Source organism: Antedon bifida, chromosome 3 (assembly GCF_963402885.1).
Source record: "Antedon bifida chromosome 3, ecAntBifi1.1, whole genome shotgun sequence".
NCBI classification, from domain to species: Eukaryota; Metazoa; Echinodermata; class Crinoidea; order Comatulida; family Antedonidae; genus Antedon; species Antedon bifida.
Window position 1 is genome coordinate 5,821,447 of NC_136228.1, and position 21,997 is coordinate 5,843,443.

The following is a 21,997-nucleotide window of genomic DNA, read 5'->3' on the forward strand; positions in this document are numbered from 1 at the left end:
CCACTTTTGCAAAGTAATTCCAAAACAAAGTAAAATCCCAGAAATATACAATAGAAATAAAGTGTAAATAATAAAACTGTAGAGCTAGAGCTGGTAAAAGAAAAATAATGGCTGCTTATGCACTTGCACAGACCTGTACCCTTGCACAGGCAAACAACAACTGAGCAGAACAAAAGAAATCAGGACAAAAGGAAACAAAGGAGAAACAGCACACTGTGCACACTTGGCAAATAATATGTAAATGAGAATGCAAATAAGAAAGTAACAGAATAAATGAATATTCATAGGGCAGAAACTTCTAGAATAATAGGAACTAAAGTAATATAAAATAAATACATGCACTCTGCAGTAACACAATTGTTTTCAGTGTTCTACTCTGTTAATATCAGTGTTCTACTCAGTTGCATCTTGTTAATGTACTCGCATATTATAAGAGTTCTACTTGTTGTTTCTCAGAGTAGTACTTGGTTAATATCACAGTTGTATTCAGTTATTGTAAGAGTTCTACTCAATTACTTTCACTGTTTTACTTAGTTAATATCATAGTTCTACTCGATTTCTTCTCATAGTTCTACTCAATTGCTTCTTGGATATCTACTCGGTTGCTTCTCAGAGTAGTACTTGGTTAATATCACAGTTGTATTCAGTTATTGTAAGAGATCTACTCAATTACTTTCACTGTTTTACTCAGTTATTAACATAGTTCTACTCGATTTCTTCTCGCATTACTACTCAGTTGCTTCTTGCTTAATATACAGTATACATATATATATAATAAATATATAAATAAGTGTTATATTAAGTTGCTTTATCAAAGTTCTACTAAGTTTCGGAGTTCCAACTCGGTTGCTTTCTGTAGTATGTATTACTAAGTTGCTTCCACAGTTTTACTCAAGTTCTTATAGAGTTCTACTCAATTTCTGACACTGGAACAGATTCTTTTCACATACAAGTTCAATAATATTTGCCTCATACTTTATTTCGAATCAAAAAGTTCCAACTGTCTAACCATTGTAATGAATGTAGCTCAGACATACTTAGTGATCTATCAGCAAATGTCAAAGGCCGGAAACTTAAATATGTAATAAATACTGATGTACACCAAACAGCTAGCAGCGACAGGAACATGTTTCTTAAGTTTGATGACCTGAAATAAAGTACAGTAATTGATGAGGCTAGTGTATATTGTATTTTAGATGACTGGAAAACATTTTGAACATTTAAAAATGATTTGCAATGTTATAATTACATTGCTTTCATTTTTACTATGGTGTTCATCAAGTGAGTTTTGCTTAATTTAGTGTATGTGAAACTTTTATGGAAATTAAAAAACGATTTGTTGTTTGTCATCAAAATAAATGTTTAATTTGTTTATAATTACCTTAGAACATGAATGTATATAACTTCAATGGTAACGGCCAACAGAATGATTTTGAAGATGAGCGCCGATAGATAATGATGAATAAACAATGTCCTTTCCATAAGAAAGAAGGGAAGATAATGTATCAACCAACCACCAAAAAGAAGCAACAAACTCTGTAACAATCGCTCCCATTCATCTACAAGAAAAATAAACAGAATTGATGGTAGAACAAGTCTTCTCGGATAAGGACTATAAAGGTCCAGTTTAGACATCTAGCTCATGTGCACTTTAAAGATGAGAAAAGGGGTTACCCTGGTGTACTAGTACATTACAGCCACTAACTGGGCTCTATGGGAGTCTAGTCTTTGGCTGAAGACGTCGCTAAGTATAATAAATAATAACAAACAAAACAAACATAAATAAATAATGAGATACTTTTTTAGGGTTTTTTTGAGTGACAACAATTGATAACAGGTAGCTTTAATTTTTATTCAGCCAAACAATCTGCAAACTGATATTAAAGCTCTGTGTACACTATCAAACTAGTTTGATTTGCCCAAATATGGTGGTAATATACCCAAAAATGGTAGTGATATGACATCATCATGTCCATATATGGGGCACATCACTTTTTTTGCACATAAAGTTTGTAGTAGTACACAAAGCTTTAAAAGCATTAATCTGATTGCTGTTTTATGCATTCAAGACAAAAGCATCATGGCTCAGGTTTCTTGACACAATCAATCTCAATATACAGTTGTATAATGTTACATACATGTAGGCCATCTACTGTCATTCACAGGCTTCTATATCAAGTTTTTTTACATCTTAAACTTGATACAAGTTAATGATTTATGACAATCTCTTGTAACCATGGAGATATTATTAACACTAGAGGGCGAACTACAAAGTTACGCAATATGGATCTACCAAAATGGCCATCATTTCTGTTCAAAAATGTCTTAGTACAGTCAACTCTCCCAATCCGGATACCTTTGGGCTGGCAAAATAAGTTTTCAGAATGTGTTTTTAATCATAAAATTAATTTGGGACCCTTTTAGACCTCAAGAAGAGTTTCCGGTTTTCAAAGAGTCCGGTATTAGGAGAGTTGACTGTATATAAAAATATGAAGAACCCATAAGACATGACAATTATGTGTATACTCAATAGAATGTTACTGCAGTACCTACATTATGCAAGTACTCATTTATACTCCTGGGTAAAAAGGGAATAAAATATCAGTTTAAAATTCAAATTCTATTAAAATATTGTATTGGGGCAATTCATATCTGACATAATGGAAAACAATGTGGCAATCTAATATCATACCATCATTCAAATCTTGACACTGTCTTCTTTGTCTAATGACAAAAATGAGAACGATGGCGACAAACACAGGAATAGCAAGCGAGGCCGTCCACCAAATTACAGCATTACCAAGAAAATGGATTTGAGCCTGTAACCAAGAACAAATATATAAATAATTTTGTTGTATTACATCAATCATTCTTTCCATCTTTAAAGCTCCATTCCAACATAGCGTGTGTGTGGGTGTTTTCCCAAACGATCACTTGAAATGATCAACTAGCATATATGTTCCCACCTAATAATCCATTCATAGAAGTACTTAACTGAATTTTATATAATAGAAAGTTTTGAATAGTCTGTTAGGATAGAAATGAACGATGTATATGTTTTACTGACGCTTTATAAATAACTTTGTGCATAAATTGTGAAAATAAATATATATAATTAATAAATACAATTGATAATTGCATTACATCAATCGGCATTCCAAAAGTTTTCTCCTTGGAATATGCAAGAGCATGAATAATGCATATGCTCAATATAATTTTTATTACAGTTTAAGCTTACATTTGATTGGCTGTCCATCCAATAGGCCACACCCCTTTCCATAAGTAGCCACTCCAGTGGATTTGAACTATACTCATGTTCTTTGATGACATTCTTATTGGCTGCTAGCATCTTCCACTAACAATAAAAAAGTTTCTTAGTAATATTTAAAGTCTGCTACTATATGCGACAAAAACTGTTATGCGCCCATATATGGACACAATGATTTCATATCATTATCATATTTGCGCACATTTTGTTTAATAACATATACTGTTTGTATACCTGTAACTCTAAAAACTTCTGCCAAATACTCAGTTCCTTGTCTGGCATTCCGTACCCTTCTTCTGGTCCAACTTCCACACCTTCTCCTTCTGCCTCTTTGTATACTAGATATTGTAGAAGTAGAAATAATGTTACACAATTACCAAGATATCCATTCATTCATTTTAAAATTTATGTTTAGATTAATAGATATATATAAGTATAACGCGATGGTTAACAATTTTGCCTACTAGTACCAGGAGCCAGGGTTCAAATCAAAGTCTGTACTTACATCTAGTGTATTTGTGTTCTTCAACATTCCACACAGTTGCCTCTTGACCTATGACCCTATCTGCTGCGACCTCAAATTGGTTGAATCCCCAATCAGGAAGTTGGGAACCAGTAACCTAGAAAACAAAAATAAAGATGCAAAAAACTATAGAATATTTAACATTATGGTAGAAAGTATAGGAAATACCTAAAATAACTTTTACATCACTGTCACACCACTAAGGTTTTTGGAACTGTTAATATGCTTTAACTGAATTTCTATAAATTCCAAAACTATTGTCATTAATTTGTGATAATAATTAATATTGAAGGAAAGAGATATTTTTTATCCAGAATCCTGCAGACTATAAATAATTTAGAATTAATACATAAAGACAGTTATCAAACCTTTACAGCACATGAAGTGTTCATATGTACAAGTCTAATCTGAGATTTAATGGTTTTCCAAATACTGCCCTCAGTTTCACGATTCACAATATCCTGGAGAAAATAAACAAGTAGACAAAAGTTTTTATACATTCTCAATGAACAGAGCTCCTCATTTTGAATTATACTGTTAAACCTCTACATAGTTTGTTGGTTCAATTCAATTGAAAAACTTTATTTAAACTCGACATGTAAATCTTATATATAAATTTACATATAAAACACAGTATAATACAAGAGTTATGCTTACAAAAAGATCAGTTTGTGAGGAAAAAATTAGGTGACAATAACAATATAGCACAAACAAACAAATTGGTATAAAATTGTATTTGTTGGTCATCAGTCCTACTTATAATACAATCATCAATAATGTAATTTAGGTAATTATTTACCACTTTCCATAGATTTTGTGCAGGATATGAAATGTTGTAGTCAATATAACAGGACACTTCCATGCAATATGGCGACATAGGTGCTGCAACATCATGGCTAAACAAATTCAACAAAAGAATAATATATTTTAATCTCCAGTGTTTTGGATACATTAAAACTGATGAGGGTGAATCTCCCCTCTATTTCCCCTTTATTCATACATGACATGCATGGATGATTAATCCATAGCAACAAACATAATTTAGGTAGATAATCTATATTTTAATAATCTTACCTGTTTAATTAAATAAATCAATGTTAACTTTTTGGTTAAACCAGTTGACAAGTACTTACTTGCTACGTTTCAGCTACTTTCAGTAGCCTTGATCACGCAAATGACGTTGACATGATGTTCTGTCATTCGTCATAGTTCGGTGACTTGCGCCATCTTTCGTCTGATGTTCAGCTATCTGCTGGTGTCCCCCTTTGGATGCTCGGGTGTCCCTTTTTATTAAGTCATCATAGATGTGGCTCAGTTCATGTCCTCCCTGGTCTCTGTTGATGTTCATATTTGTTTTTCTTATCCAAATGGCTTCTTTTATTTTTCTTGATAAGTAGTGTTGTTCTTTGTCTAATATTTTTGTATTTTCAAAATCCGGTATGTGATTTTCTATGGTGGCGTGATCTGTGATAGCTGATTTGTGTAGAATTTTAGATTGTGAGTGGCGAGCGCTCCTGGTTCTTGTCCCTACCGTATTTTTTTCCACGTCTGTTTTGTGTTCTATTATTCTTGTTTTTAATGCTCTGCCTGTTTCCCCTATACATAGGGGAAACAGGCAGAGCATTAAAAACAAGAATAATAGAACACAAAACAGACGTGGAAAAAAATACGGTAGGGACAAGAACCAGGAGCGCTCGCCACTCACAATCTAAAATTCTACACAAATCAGCTATCACAGATCACGCCACCATAGAAAATCACATACCGGATTTTGAAAATACAAAAATATTAGACAAAGAACAACACTACTTATCAAGAAAAATAAAAGAAGCCATTTGGATAAGAAAAACAAATATGAACATCAACAGAGACCAGGGAGGACATGAACTGAGCCACATCTATGATGACTTAATAAAAAGGGACACCCGAGCATCCAAAGGGGGACACCAGCAGATAGCTGAACATCAGACGAAAGATGGCGCAAGTCACCGAACTATGACGAATGACAGAACATCATGTCAACGTCATTTGCGTGATCAAGGCTACTGAAAGTAGCTGAAACGTAGCAAGTAAGTACTTGTCAACTGGTTTAACCAAAAAGTTAACATTGATTTATTTAATATATATTTGAAACCAGATGAAATTTTTTGAGAATTACCTGTTTAATGTTCTACCCGAGATTCCATGAACCAGTTGAATGACATCACCATGCCTGACGACATGGGGCTTGTTTTCCACAATCAGACTAGTGCTAAAAATAAAGGCAATACAATATATTATGTCATAGTCTTCTGTACTTTATAGCAGTTCAAACACCCTTTGTCACTAATACACATACAACATGGAAGTTCTGTATGTGTTGAAGCCCCCATGACAGTCACACAAGACAGCCAACATTATATAGCCCAGAATTATTGATATTCTATCAAAAACGGCATCATTAATGAAAATTAAATACACAATAAATTACCTTTGTGGATCTTTTACAAGCCACCAATTATTGATATCCTTAAACGAGTAACATGTGACCTGCTGCTGAGCGCTACTTCCGCGTCCATCGGCGTAACGCATTGGATACGTATGAGGGTGAGAATGCAACCAGCATGTTCTTCCATGTGTAGGTCGTAAAGTGACCTGTGACCCAAATGCAATCTCTAATGGTTGACCTTTTGTAATGGATGACAAACCGCCCTGCAAATAAAAAGGTCAACATACATTAATACAAGACAAATAAAGATTATTACACCTACACTCTGGAATAAAAATCTGAAAACTACACAATTTTCGAGTTATGTTCTCCCCTCAAAGGGGAAAAGGCCTATGTCATTTTATCCAGGTAAGCTAGTCACAAAATACACTATAGAAACTTTCTAAAAAATCAATAGTTTCAAAGTCATGTTGGATATTTTAAGTGAGTACAGATGTAGCTAGAGTCTAGAGAGGGGATGGGTGTCAAAGTGTTGAGGGTGAATGGTAAGTAGGCTTTTAGTTTCAGTATGATCACAAAGATATAATTATATCTTTGTGATCATACTGAAACTAAAAGCCTACTTATAATAATAATTTCTTTATTGACTACTAAATTAATAAGCTGACCTGAAGTGTGGCCTGAAAAGCACTGGTCATCCAATCATCATGAGGTCCACTGCGGTTCAAAATGGTCAAATGTACAAAGAAAATACTAAGGTATATAATGACAGGCACGATGATTAACAACCCAACATGACAACCAAACTGGTACAGTAGATCCCTCTAAAAAATAAATTAGACACAGGACAAAAAAACAACAGTAAGCACATACATAAACACTTAAACATACATTTTGATTGGATTTAATCAATCTTGTAATGCTATGTGTAAAATCATCATAAATTATCTTATATTACCAATTGTAAGGATTTATCTGCTATTAGCCTCCAAAGGTCCAGACTGATCGATGCCATCACAATCAGGACTGTAAAGATACCATTATATTTCACACTGAAAAAGGATAGCAATTTTAGAAATTAAAATGTGCTATATTATTTTTTTTTTCAATTCCAATTTACAATTAATTCTATACAAGACAATGTTGTATAGATAGATACAATACAACCTTAAAATTGATTAATGTCTTTTATTCATTCTGCATGCATATGCTGTTTGGTTAGTTATTTATTTTATTATTTATAGAAAAATATTTTAAAATGTTATTAAAAAAATTGCTATTATGGCCATATGATGGATTTGTGGTCTAATATTTTATAATGTGTTTATATTAATGTTATTGCAAGTTGAAAAGAACTGAAATAAGGTAGAATTTCAAAATGTAATAAATTGACATTTGGAAATTACAAAATTGTTCTTGAACTTTCTTGGTATTTTCCAAAAATTCTTTATTATATATGATATAGACACAAATATATAGACACAAATGGTTTAGTAGATATCATAATATGAAGAATATGTTGTGGAAAAACTAAATATCAGTTTATTCATAATTCCTAATTTGTTCACTTTCTTTGCCACATGATTCCAACTTGAAAAGTAACACTCTGAAAACTCCTCATTAGAGAAGATTTGAAGTTATATTTCTATGCTTTAAATAACAAGTAAACCATTTCAAAACAATGCCTCTAACTTTACCTTCTAATTTTCTTTAAAAGAATATCACATATTCACATATCATAAAATGAGATAAAGACTTTGGATAAAACCTAAATCCATTGGCCTGTAATTTGAGACTGTGTTGGTAAAAATGAAGATTTAATTGAAAAATGTGTTTAATATAATAATTAAGATATGCATGGCAATGAACCCGTATATATTAAGGTAAAGTTTACAGACTATTCTAAAAAACATAGCCTATGTAAATACGTGAACGTGATTGGTTGAAACTGCATCACATAACTACCACTGCGAGGATCGTAAATCGTATGTATATATCCTCAAGAACAATGATATTGACTGAGTAATTTTCGTGTGGCAACACTCGCGTTAAACAAAAGTCATCTACTGGATCTTGAACTCGCGATGGAATTGTCACTCCATCACAAGACAACGCTTTACGCGCTGCGCCACGGAACTTGCTTGAAGAATTTAATCAACTAAACTATTTAAACTATGCATACATAGCGCCCTCATTTGTTATTAGTCCTCCCTAGATGTGATGAGACCATTTGTGATTGGTTAATACTCACAGTAGTAACCGGTACGCGCGCGACGCACGATACTCGCAACTGAACATCCGGTGATTCGGCTCGAAGGAAGAAGATGAATTATTATTTATTCGGCCTATGATAACATTATTATTATTAATGTAGGCTTATTGATGGAAATTCTTCTGTTATTATTTAAACGACCTAGGCTAGTGAATATTTTATTGCCAAGGAATCATTAATTAGTAATTATCTGTATATTATTCTTCGCAAGGTAAGGTGTCTAGGCAGCTTGTTTACATACAATACAAAAAGGAGGCCTAGCCTAGCTTCACCCGACCCAGCAGACTTGTTCTTGGCTATGTAATATAACAGATATCGCCTTTTATATCGGTAAAATATAAGATTTAACATCCCCTCGGGATGATATTATGTTCTCGGGGATGTCAAATCTTATATTTCACCTCTAAGCAGGTAATATCTGTATAATAAAGACTTTGGATAAAACCTAAATCCATTGGCCTGTAATTTGAGACTGTGGTGGTAAAAATGAAGATTTAATTGAAAAGTGTGTTTAATATAATAATTAAGATATGCATGGCAATGAACCTGTATATAGTAAGGTAAAGTTTACAGACTATTCTTAATTTTCAGGTTTTTCCAAAATGTTATTTATTATGTCAATATTTTATGCACTTCATTCTGAAGGATAACTTGAGTAGTTTGTCACAATTGATCAAAATATTTATTAACTTGGAAAATGCAATTTAGGTGTTTGTTTTACATAAGATTAAGAAGAAAAGGATATATAGATAAAAGAGCAAACAATGCAACAATGCTATTTGCACCACACTTTCATTATTTGAAAGTTATATAGGCAGGGGCGGACGCAGGGGCCCCAGTTGCCCGGGCAACACTCTTTCATACTTATTACTAAATGTTTTTTTCTGCCACTAAGTTAAAATTTAGATCCCATTTCATTACATATATTAACCATTAACGTTATAAAGTCCAGGGTTGGAAGAGTCAATATGTAAATTGACTGACTGCAGCGTAAAATTAACTGTGCACAATTTAACGGCGGTCAGCATTTTTTTTTTTTAGATACGTTTCTGAACATGCTCAGAATGAATTTCTGACTGTTTGGATTGCTTGTGTGCGTTATGAAAAGATACACTACGTGGAAAACCCCGTCATATGGGCCGTTTATAGACTGTGTTGGTAAAAATGAAGATTTAATTGAAAAGTGTGTTTAATATAATAATTAAGATATGCATGGCAATGAACCCGTATATATTAAGGTAAAGTTTACAGACTATTCTAAAAAACATAGCCTATGTAAATACGTGAACGTGATTGGTTGAAACTGCATCACATGACTACCACTGCGAGGATCGTAAATCGTATGTATATATCCTCGAGAACAATGATATTGACTGAGTAATTTTCGTGTGGCAACACTCGCGTTAAACAAAAGTCATCTACTGGATCTTGAACTCGCGATGGAATTGTCACTCCATCACAAGACAACGCTTTACGCGCTGCGCCACGGAACTTGCTTGAAGAATTTAATCAACTAAACTATTTAAACTATGCATACATAGCGCCCTCATTTGTTATTAGTCCTCCCTAGATGTGATGAGACCATTTGTGATTGGTTAATACTCACAGTAGTAACCGGTACGCGCGCGACGCACGATACTCGCAACTGAACATCCGGTGATTCGGCTCGAAGGAAGAAGATGAATTATTATTTATTCGGCCTATGATAATATTATTATTATTAATGTAGGCTTATTGATGGAAATTCTTCTGTTATTATTTAAACGACCTAGGCTAGTGAATATTTTATTGCCAAGGAATCATTAATTAGTAATTATCTGTATATTATTCTTTGCAAGGTAAGGTGTCTAGGCAGCTTGTTTACATACAATACAAAAAGGAGGCCTAGCCTAGCTTCACCCGACCCAGCAGACTTGTTCTTGGCTATGTAATATAACAGATATCGCCTTTTATATCGGTAAAATATAAGATTTAACATCCCCTCAGGATGATATTATGTTCTCGGGGAATTATATATATCCCTCAGCTGCCGCTTCGGGATATATATATTCCCTCGAACATAATATCATTCCCTCGGGGATGTCAAATCTTATATTTCACCTCTAAGCAGGTAATATCTGTATAATAAAGACTTTGGATAAAACCTAAATCCATTGGCCTGTAATTTGAGACTGTGGTGGTAAAAATGAAGATTTAATTGAAAAGTGTGTTTAATATAATAATTAAGATATGCATGGCAATGAACCTGTATATAGTAAGGTAAAGTTTACAGACTATTCTTAATTTTCAGGTTTTTCCAAAATGTTATTTATTATGTCAATATTTTATGCACTTCATTCTGAAGGATAACTTGAGTAGTTTGTCACAATTGATCAAAATATTTATTAACTTGGAAAATGCAATTTAGGTGTTTGTTTTACATAAGATTAAGAAGAAAAGGATATATAGATAAAAGAGCAAACAATGCAACAATGCTATTTGCACCACACTTTCATTATTTGAAAGTTATATAGGCAGGGGCGGACGCAGGGGCCCCAGTTGCCCGGGCAACACTCTTTCATACTTATTACTAAATGTTTTTTTCTGCCACTAAGTTAAAATTTAGATCCCATTTCATTACATATATTAACCATTAACGTTATAAAGTCCAGGGTTGGAAGAGGCAATATGTAAATTGACTGACTGCAGCGTAAAATTAACTGTGCACAATTTAACGGCGGTCAGCATTTTTTTTTTTTAGATACGTTTCTGAACATGCTCAGAATGAATTTCTGACTGTTTGGATTGCTTGTGTGCGTCATGAGAAGATACACTACGTGGAAAACCCCGTCATATGGGCCGTTTATAGACTGTGTTGGTAAAAATGAAGATTTAATTGAAAAGTGTGTTTAATATAATAATTAAGATATGCATGGCAATGAACCCGTATATATTAAGGTAAAGTTTACAGACTATTCTAAAAAACATAGCCTATGTAAATACGTGAACGTGATTGGTTGAAACTGCATCACATGACTACCACTGCGAGGATCGTAAATCGTATGTATATATCCTCGAGAACAATGATATTGACTGAGTAATTTTTCGTGTGGCAACACTCGCGTTAAACAAAAGTCATCTACTGGATCTTGAACTCGCGATGGAATTGTCACTCCATCACAAGACAACGCTTTACGCGCTGCGCCACGGAACTTGCTTGAAGAATTTAATCAACTAAACTATTTAAACTATGCATACATAGCGCCCTCATTTGTTATTAGTCCTCCCTAGATGTGATGAGACCATTTGTGATTGGTTAATACTCACAGTAGTAACCGGTACGCGCGCGACGCACGATACTCGCAACTGAACATCCGGTGATTCGGCTCGAAGGAAGAAGATGAATTATTATTTATTCGGCCTATGATAATATTATTATTATTAATGTAGGCTTATTGATGGAAATTCTTCTGTTATTATTTAAACGACCTAGGCTAGTGAATATTTTATTGCCAAGGAATCATTAATTAGTAATTATCTGTATATTATTCTTCGCAAGGTAAGGTGTCTAGGCAGCTTGTTTACATACAATACAAAAAGGAGGCCTAGCCTAGCTTCACCCGACCCAGCAGACTTGTTCTTGGCTATGTAATATAACAGATATCGCCTTTTATATCGGTAAAATATAAGATTTAACATCCCCTCGGGATGATATTATGTTCTCGGGGAATTATATATATCCCTCAGCTGCCGCTTCGGGATATATATATTCCCTCGAACATAATATCATTCCCTCGGGGATGTCAAATCTTATATTTCACCTCTAAGCAGGTAATATCTGTATAATAAAGACTTTGGATAAAACCTAAATCCATTGGCCTGTAATTTGAGACTGTGGTGGTAAAAATGAAGATTTAATTGAAAAGTGTGTTTAATATAATAATTAAGATATGCATGGCAATGAACCTGTATATAGTAAGGTAAAGTTTACAGACTATTCTTAATTTTCAGGTTTTTCCAAAATGTTATTTATTATGTCAATATTTTATGCACTTCATTCTGAAGGATAACTTGAGTAGTTTGTCACAATTGATCAAAATATTTATTAACTTGGAAAATGCAATTTAGGTGTTTGTTTTACATAAGATTAAGAAGAAAAGGATATATAGATAAAAGAGCAAACAATGGTGATCCTGCCTACTATTGTGAAAAAAACACTAATGATCATAAATTATTGACATTGGCTGTTCAGTATTCGATATAAAATGAATATTTTGATGTTGCTTTCCACATTCTGAACAGCCTTAGACGACGCAACAATGGCCGAGCAAAAAGAAAGCCCATTGATTCCATGCATAAGACAACTTGTTAAATGTTCAATTTGCAACAATCAAAAGTTGAATCCTAAAGTTCTTCAATGTGGCCATTCATTTTGCAGTAGATGCCTAAACAACAATCAGCAGGCTGAGATATCATGTACTACCTGTGAAAGGGTAACCTGCATTGATCAGATAACTGGTATACAAGGACTTCCCAATTGTCCTGTGTTTCACAGTGCAAAGAAAGCCTTGGATAAACATATCAAATTTGGCTTCAATGTTAAATTTCCGATGTGCCGCAGACATAAGCAAGTTGAGAAATACTGGTGTGAAACATGCAAGAAACTAGTATGCAACAATTGCAGACATCAGAATTTGCATGAAGGCCACAATGTAGAAGAGTCGAGTTTCAGTGAAGGGTTTGACAAATATCGTGATGAAAATCGCCACCGTGAAGAAATAACTGCATTACTAAATGAATTGGAACGAGATGGAGCTGCCAAAGCAGCTGAAATAATAAGCATTAAAGAACAATTGAATGAACAGAACAGTCAAATTGCAGAACAGAAACAGAGGTTAGATAATATAATTACTATGGGTTTTATAAAGTGGTGTACATATTTCTTTCAAAAAATGCCAGAGAAAAAAGATTTAAAAGAAAGGAGAAGGGCTGAAGCACGACAAGAACAAGCAAATGAATAGAAAGAAGCAGAAGGAAATGCAGAACACTTCGGCCATAATCAACATTAAAAAATTGTTCTGATTTTTCATTTTCATTAGCTTTTTCATTTAACTTTATTATGTATTTGCTTAAAATAAACAACCTAAATATTGTTAAATATATTACATAACAAAATTGTTGTTTGTTTCTAAGAAAAAAATGTCTTTAAAATGTTTTAATCAATAATCAATGTAGATAAATGTGACTTCATTTTAATTTTGTGTTATTAATATTAATCAACATTCATTTTAATTAGCAACTTTATTTTGTATTTGTTTAAAATAATCAAAATATTTTTTATATAATTATTATATATATATGTTTTTGTTTGTTTCTTAGAAAATTTGTTTAATAATAAACAATGTAGATTTCATTTTGTGTTATTTTAAGTACTTAAGTTTGATGTGGTTATCATTACTAGTCTAAAAGTTTTAAGATAAATACTTAAACCTACTTTTAAGTTTTAGATTTAAAATGTATATTGGCCTATACTGAAATGTAATCAATTTTTTAATGTATAAATCAATGTTGAAAGATAATTAAATTGCTTATTAATAATACTAACCAAGACAAAAAACTGAAATGTTCTATGTGATGTCTTGGTTATCAGATATTATTATAATATTATACAGACTTAAAAAAATGTTTGTTTTGTTTGAAATAAAAATAAAATTAGCACATTTCTATTTGTACTATTCTTCATTTCTTGATCTAAAGAAGTAATAATTTCAATTTGAATTCAAGCTGGTTTTCATGATGTACAATATGACTAGTAAAAAAGTAAATGAAAGCACTGAATTACTTGGCAAAATATATCAGAGAAAACTATATTCGGGGAGAGAGGGCTCACTACTTGATATTTCGGTCTATCTTAAAAGAAGCAGAGGGCGTGCTATTTAATCTATATATATAAAAGGCAAACACAAAAAGTCTGTCCTCTATGCACACCGTGGTACAACATCCTATCGGTGTGAATTCTGCACTTAAGATCAATCTTGCAACGGAGATGGTCATGGGCTACAGTTGGTAAACCAAACATTTACTGAATTATGACTTATAAAATATTTTAAAAATTTCAAAAGGCTATGAAATGTGAAATTTTCAGAGGGCATCATTAAAGCAGGAACCTACAAAACGGCAGCATTATTACCATTCAGAGAGGTGAGTCGATAGGGTAGGCATACAGTAATTTTTAAGAAAAGTCACATGGTCGTGGATTACCTCAGTTCACTTCCATTTGTAATAGAACATTTATATTACATGGTGAATGGTTGAAACTGCATCACATGACTACTGCTGCAATGATCGTAAATCGTATATTTCCTCAAGTAAGATGATATTGACTGAGTAATTTTCGCGTAATTACCGTGTCCCTGTCATTAAACATATAAAATCCAGTAAATTTTCGAGTACGATGATATTGACTGTGTAATTTTCATGTGGCAACACTCACGTTTGGCGATAAATAAACAAAAGTCATCTACTGAGAATTGAACTTGCGAAGATTAGTCCACATCATCACGAGACAATGTTTTACCCACTGCGCCACCTAACTTGCTTGAAGAAATTAATCAACTAAACTATTTAAACTATGCATACATAGCGCCCTCATTTGTTATTCGCCCTCCATAGATGTGATGAAAGACCGTTTGTGATTGGTCAATACTCACGGTAGTAACCTGGTACGCACAGCCGTGCTTAACATCCGGTGATTCGGCTCGAGGAAGATGAATTATACTACCTGCTAATAATATTATTATTATGTGTAGGCTTATTGCTGGAAATTCTCCTGTTATTATTTAAACGACCTAGGCCTAAGTGAATATTTAATTGCAAAATCGTACATTAAAATAAATCATAAAATTATGTTACTATACTGATAATATAAAATAAATAATAATAAACTGAAAATTAGCAGACTCGGGTGGTGTAACGTTGACAATGCTGAATACGATGATACAATGGGACTTGTAGATACATCAGTATCTTTCATGTAATTTAAATTAATTAAAATGCATTCCAAACTTTTTGATTACAAATTAGGAAATCCAAAGTAAACAAATTATGCCACATATGTTTGTTAGTGTATCGGTAGCGCAGCAGTTTTTGATACGCATATAGAAGAAGATGATCAAAGAAATAATGATTTATTTTGATGTCAAAATGATTAATTGTTTTGATTGACGTGTGATGTCCAAAGAACTAGATAGTGAGTGATAGAATTACTCGCCTTAACATTTTTTCCCCATATACTGTAGCTTATGTTAGTTTTCAAATTTTGTCTATCCAAGTACACTATTGTAATGAAAGTCATACAGTTAAATAAGTGTTAATGTATATAAGCCCATGGAGTAATTTATAGTTTTTTCATAAGATTCCCAATTAATGAATACAGTAAAGATAAAAGCGTTTAATTTTATATCTTATTTGTTTTGTGTATTTGGTTTGTATTTCAGTAATATGTTTTATTTTACGAATTTGTAAATAACAGTGGACTTTCTTTTTGAACTTCAGATTACGGACGTACGTAAAACTTGCAAGTGTATTTAAAATATGTGTAAAATGTTGTATTTAATTTTGTTACAATGAATTTTACTGACCGCATATATTGCATACTTATAATAAGCATTCTTTTTAATCCTTTGTGTACAAATGGATTTAAAAAATAAAAAATGAGAATTGATAAGAATCTCCATTGTGCTTACCTTATACAACACACCATTGACAGACCTGTGGAGATAAGCCAGAACCACCAGGCTAAGGAGTATGACCTGGAAAAGTAAATACAATAAATTATTGCAATATCACAAAAGAACTAGGCTTGAACTCAGTGCACTTTGAAGAGTTAGTTATAAAATGCACACAGAAAAAAGATTTATGCTATTATGATCTGAAGATCAAGAACATTGTTGTTGTCAGTGTGCCCTCTATTTTGTGTCTTTTGAGTATATAGGCCTACAGTATACACTATATATTGTGTACATACTACATACAGTGTAGCGTAGGTGAAAATATGGGACCCGCCTTTAATTATAATTTTTAACACGACGTCATCAAAATGAATGAAAATTGTCGGAGCAACAACATATTTTAACGTGTGAAGAAATTTGGCTACGTAGAATATAGATACGCGCACTTTCATATGTGATGAACTATGACGCTGTAAAAAAAGACATAATTTTGACGAGTTTAACTTTTTCATAAAAAACATGTGCGAATTGTCTAATTCGACGTGCTCATATGACATGATTTTAATTCTAAATGTTTTCAAATTTGGTAAAATTAATAGAAAAGGATGGAAAGCATGATGTTTGTCTTAAATGACGTCCCATCCTTTGATGAGTTCATTAGAAAATCTGTTTTTAGTTTTAAAAATCGTGTGAACACAAGTAGTAATTCTTGATCATGGCCATTAATCTGCACGTTCTTAATGTGTCAAGAATGCACATACAATGGAATGCCTTGTTGCATTGACTTTATATATATATTTTTGTTTTTGTTCTCTTTTCAGCTCTTAGATTAAGATTTTTTTTTCTCTCTTTTTCTATGGATATATTATGTCACCATGGTATTCCAAATAAAAAGATGAATGAAAGAATGAAATACATAATTCACGCAAACAAATTATGTTTTTAACACTACATGAGCACCGCGCACGTAAAAATTTGCATGCGCATGGGAGTTTTTGACATGCGCAAAATGCCATGATTCGCTTAAAAAGTTGATTAGAAATTAATTTTGCACATTTTAAAATTTTCACCAAGTGTCAACACAAAATGACTTTTAGTTTTTAATCAATCAATCATTGAAATTCATAAAATCGTACGTAAGTCATGTTGCGCAATGACGTTTTAAAAAAATAGGAGGTGCACAACTTCACGTAAATATGTTGACAAAGTTACGATATGTTCTCTTTACACGTTTTACAGAAACGCGACTCACAGATTTGAACTTGTCACTTTGACGAATTCGGGTTATCCGCGGAAATGCATGTACATACGTTAAACTATATGAACATCGAGAATTATTATGCCATCCTATGACATGAAGGAAGGAAAAAGAAAGGATATAGGAAGAGATAAAATGTGGATAGAAAAGAATGAATGCAAATATGTGAGGTTCAGTACTTTGTATGTATTATTTACAAAGAAAAGGGATCAAACCTATGCATAATTGCGCTGATTTTTAAACTTGTCTAGACTCTGTGCAAAGACAAAGATTAAGCAAGTCCTTGTGCATGAAGAACTCCTGTATTTAGATGATGCTGGCAATGTTGCCCACTTGCTGCTCCTTTTCAAAGGCCTGCTCAGATTTTGGAATGTTGATCAACATCGGCAAAACAGTAATCCTGGCTCAGGGTGCACATGAAGAACCACCTAACATTTTAATTCTCGGTTCTACAGTAAGTGACACTAACTCACTAGATGTTGAGCCTAATACACGAATTGGAAAAGCAGCAACCACTTTTGGAAGACTTCATGCTCGTTTATGGAACAACCATAACCTTACCATCAAATTGAAGACTCACATCACATTGCATGTGTGCTAAGTGTCCTGTTATATTGCTCGGAGTCCTGGGCCATGTATCGTCATCAGGAGAAAAGACTAAACTCTTTTCCCTTTTGTTCACTGCGCTCTATCTTAGGTGTTTCTTGTTGTGATCGTGTACCCAATAGTGCTGTGTTGTCAATTACTGGTACAAATGATATATTTACGATTCTTAGGAAACAGCGCTTATGCTGGTCTGGTCATGTTATTCGGCAGGAAGATTACAGCCTACCAAAAAATATTTTCCACGATGAACTAGCTGACTCATCTCGACCATGCAGACGTCCAAAACTCCGTTTTAAAGATGTTATTAAGCGTCATCTTTTATCTTTTTTCTTTTAACATTCTTACTGGTTCTTGGGAAACTCTCGCCTCCAACCGAACCTCCTGGCGTTCTAAATTGGTAACTGGTCACCAATTATCTGCCAATGCAAATGTGAAAGGCTCCGTAGTATTCCTAATTGCAGATGTTTATAAATTACTGTATAAAATATTAACAAATAAATGAACCCAACAGAACTCATCCGTAGCAGATAAGTACTTAGCTTAGTTAAATAACATTTTGGGCCTGAGGTTATCATCTGTCAAAAATGACCGGGGTAATATTATATGAAGCGCTTAGAAGCTTTGTGCAACAAGCACTATATAAGAACAAATAATATTATTATTAATCCAGCATACAAATTTATCATAATGATGATGATGTATTTACCTGTGTTTCTGTTGTTTGAACTTGAGTAATGATAACACAGAGAGAACATTGAAGAACAACAGCATAGAATCAATCAATATAAACCGTGACTGTATTATCAACGTGTTTTCTGAAATAACAAGATCCATGTAACAATTATATGATTTTGTACCATTATTTACTTTTACACACCATAATACAATATCTGTACACACAATTTTAGTTACCATTTATTTGTGTGAGAATACCCAGTGATTTACAACCTACTCTTCGCTGAAGTAACCAAGACAATAATCTCCTGTATGACAATGGTCATACTGGGCACCATTCTAATAGCAATTTCTTCAAACTAGCAATTTCTTCAAACTCGAAAAACTTAAACCATTAATATTACTATAGAGATCTCTGGTACACAAATCTGGTCCCTGTGAAAAAAATTCCTGGAAGCACATTATCCTATCTCCTATACATTATGGAAAAGGGTTTACCTTTAACATGCGCCATGACTCAAACTCTATTCTATCCCACAATGACTTTCAAAATGTTACACATATTCAACAAACAGGAAAAAGTGTTATAGGTTTTTTCCCTACATTCAATTACCAATTAAATTATCTTAACAAATTTTATATCTAGACTGGATAAAGAATAATGATAATGGCATACTTACCAAATAGAACCAGAAATGCAGCCAGTGAAGCAGCACCATGTGAATATCCAACAGCTAGCACCAACTGGTATACAGCAGGGATGAGAAGACTACCAAATATGGCAGGAAGCAATCTGAGATGCCACACTGGTATGGATGGTGGATATGCTGAAAGAAAAAACACAATCAATGCAAACATGTATTATATCTAATAATAACTATAGACAATTGCATCCACCTCGCTCCTCCTCACCCAGGTGACTGAAATGGGTACCGGTATGTAAAAAGTGCTGGGAAGGTAATTCAGACTCGTTTGTGAGGGACTGGTACCCACTACAAACATGTACAATACAGTGTGGTCTGGCCTAAATGCTAAGTGGAGATAGGCCAACAATAATAATATACCAATCTTTATGTTCTCAAAATACATCAGTAGGGGAAAAAGCTTTGTCGAAAAGCATACATTTGTTTAAAGGGATTAATGTCGGTGCCCTGATCTCATAATTTTGGTTTTTGTGTTTCTTATCAATAGTTCTATACCTTCACCAATTTTATCAAAAAGAAAGTTTCCTTCAAAACCAGAGATGTAGGCTGTGAGTGCAAGCAAAAGTTTCCCCAGTGGAGGATGGACATCAAAGAAGAAGATCCTGTTGATGTACAGACTTGTAAATTGACCAAAATGTACTTCATCAAATCTGTAAATATAAAAGTAACGATAATATACAACACATAAATGTAATGGAGCATGACAATTGAATGACATTGGGTAAGAAATGAGGAGGGCAAAAAGGGGTGATGTAAAATGTTGTAGTCAAAACACCACATTATTTTTCATCAAGAATAGTAGAATTTAATCACATGCTTATCTTCAGAAAACCTTTAGTCAAGATTTTATTCTCAAATACAATTAAATGAATAACAACTAAACTACAGATAATGTAATAATTTAAAATAATAAATGTTCGCTTTGCTAGAGAAAGAACCAACCAAAACTTACACTACTCCTCGTGGGTTTTCAATGCCAACAATCCTCAACCAAGCTGCTAAGATAGTAAAGAAAACTAAAACAACATTCACTTTTACGTGGAATGTTAAGTATGGTTCTGAACTGATGAATGAACCTCTGATGGCGACATTCTTGCTTCCGTCTTCATCCTCTTTCTTCACTTGCTCTATCATCGTTTAATTTTGAACCTAATTAATAATTATAAAGTTAATATTTTGCTATTGTACTTTCGCACCTCATCCATCAATGTAAAAATACTCGCTGCGTGAAGTGGATACCGAGTCTTAAAAGAACTCTTCTTTTATGCCCAGTTAGGTGCGAAAGTACAGTGGAGGCCCTGGGCCTAGATAGAAAAGTAGGAGAGGATTGGAACAGAGCGCTACGCCCTACTAAGGCCGATTAAAATATCAAGATCGGTTTTTAGGAATGTACATTCTATTAGAAAACATTGCTAGGCGTCTAGTCTACCCACACACGTATCTCGGATTCCCCGTATCTCAACCGTTCGGTTCCCCTCATTCAGTCTCTTCTTCTTCGCTCGACTTGTGATTTGTGAGGCATTTTTAGAACGTCATTTTGACGACTGGAGCATTCTCTACTTCTATGGAGCGCCATTTATGCATTTATTAACTTCGAAAACCCAATTTGCCAATCGAAACATAGGGTTCAGTACATAATGATGAAATAGCTCAAGAATCACATACACAAATTCAGTTTCCTAGCATGTTATGGGCATACCGACAACGATGGAGCAGGAGAGGTTTGAACAATGTGTGGTACGACAATGAGTAATTTGCAACAAATGAAACATGGCTTCATTATTCCATTCATACTTAAACATAGTATTTACACACACAAAATAAATACAAAGTTGAAGTTCGATCTTACCACATTGTTCAATTTCTCTTTGTATTATTCCTTTCTTCTAGCAAAATATCGGTCCATTTTCAATATTCCCTTGCTTAGTATATCGTCGTTAAACAATTCCAATCTTTGGTGCCGCCTTTTGATTGGTTCCATTGAGATCTATTTGCATGTGACACCTGCTTTGGTCGTCGACGCGATATACTGTAACAGCCCGAGAGTTAATACTGCAACTAAGCACAGTGTTCGACACATTGAGCACAACATACGAATAATAGAAATTAATATATAATATTAACTATATTTCTATTTTTTATAATTAACAGTACTACTCCATAGTTGACAATTTAATTCACCTTGAGTACAATATATTAAAGATGTATTGTCCCCCTGAACAAATATTTTTATTTTTTTTTTTTTTTGAATATGCCATTTTAATGAAAAATGAAAAAATGTAATTTAAAGCTAAAAAATGGTCAAATTGGCTGCCAGCCAATGGTTTTTGGTGAAATTTAACTATTTATTTTGCCATTTTATAAGTGATACGGAAGTGATTAACTTGATTAAAACTACAAAATAACATATTCAAAGTCTGATTTAATGAATCTTCATTTTTTATGTTTTTGGGGGACAATAGATAGGTTTCGCAATCTTACGACTACGATAACGAAAACGGATACGTCACGCGCACGTATTCGTTTTCGTAAGCCATAAAAAAATCTGTTTCGC

General features: G+C 33.4%; 1 protein-coding gene across 2 annotated transcripts; it reads right to left on the bottom strand.

Annotated features, from left to right (window-relative positions):
* Positions 1 to 953: 953 nt before the first annotated feature.
* On the bottom strand, positions 954 to 21,380 carry LOC144837090 (protein O-mannosyl-transferase 1-like). Of its 2 annotated transcripts, none has more exons than XM_078692085.1 (18): positions 21,293 to 21,380; positions 20,396 to 20,592; positions 19,939 to 20,093; positions 19,420 to 19,566; positions 18,771 to 18,879; positions 16,216 to 16,281; positions 7,178 to 7,271; positions 6,888 to 7,043; positions 6,262 to 6,482; positions 5,950 to 6,042; positions 4,591 to 4,687; positions 4,160 to 4,252; positions 3,774 to 3,888; positions 3,503 to 3,606; positions 3,239 to 3,355; positions 2,693 to 2,819; positions 1,382 to 1,559; positions 954 to 1,147 (listed from the first exon to the last, which is right to left on the bottom strand). In XM_078692085.1, the coding sequence occupies exons 2-18, from the start codon at positions 20,575 to 20,577 to the stop codon at positions 970 to 972; spliced, it is 2,232 nt and encodes a 743-aa protein (XP_078548211.1). In that variant the 5' UTR covers positions 20,578 to 20,592; positions 21,293 to 21,380; the 3' UTR covers positions 954 to 969. The 2 variants fall into 2 exon arrangements, with proteins under 2 accessions (XP_078548211.1, XP_078548212.1); XM_078692086.1 differs by lacking the exon at positions 21,293 to 21,380 and adding an exon at positions 20,877 to 20,948.
* Positions 21,381 to 21,997: the final 617 nt, after the last annotated feature.

What these genes read in the sequence shown, in the direction of transcription:
- LOC144837090 (XM_078692085.1), bottom strand. Translation starts at nt 20,577, where the DNA reads ATGATAGAGCAAGTGAAGAAAGAGGATGAAGACGGAAGCAAGAATGTC. An exon ending in TGCATTTCTGGTTCTATTTG is followed by an intron (nt 18,880 to 19,419) that starts GTAAGTATGCCA and finishes TTGTTATTTCAG; the next exon opens with AAAACACGTTGATAATACAG. An exon ending in CTTTTCAGGCCACACTTCAG is followed by an intron (nt 6,483 to 6,887) that starts GTCAGCTTATTA and finishes TTTTATTTGCAG; the next exon opens with GGCGGTTTGTCATCCATTAC.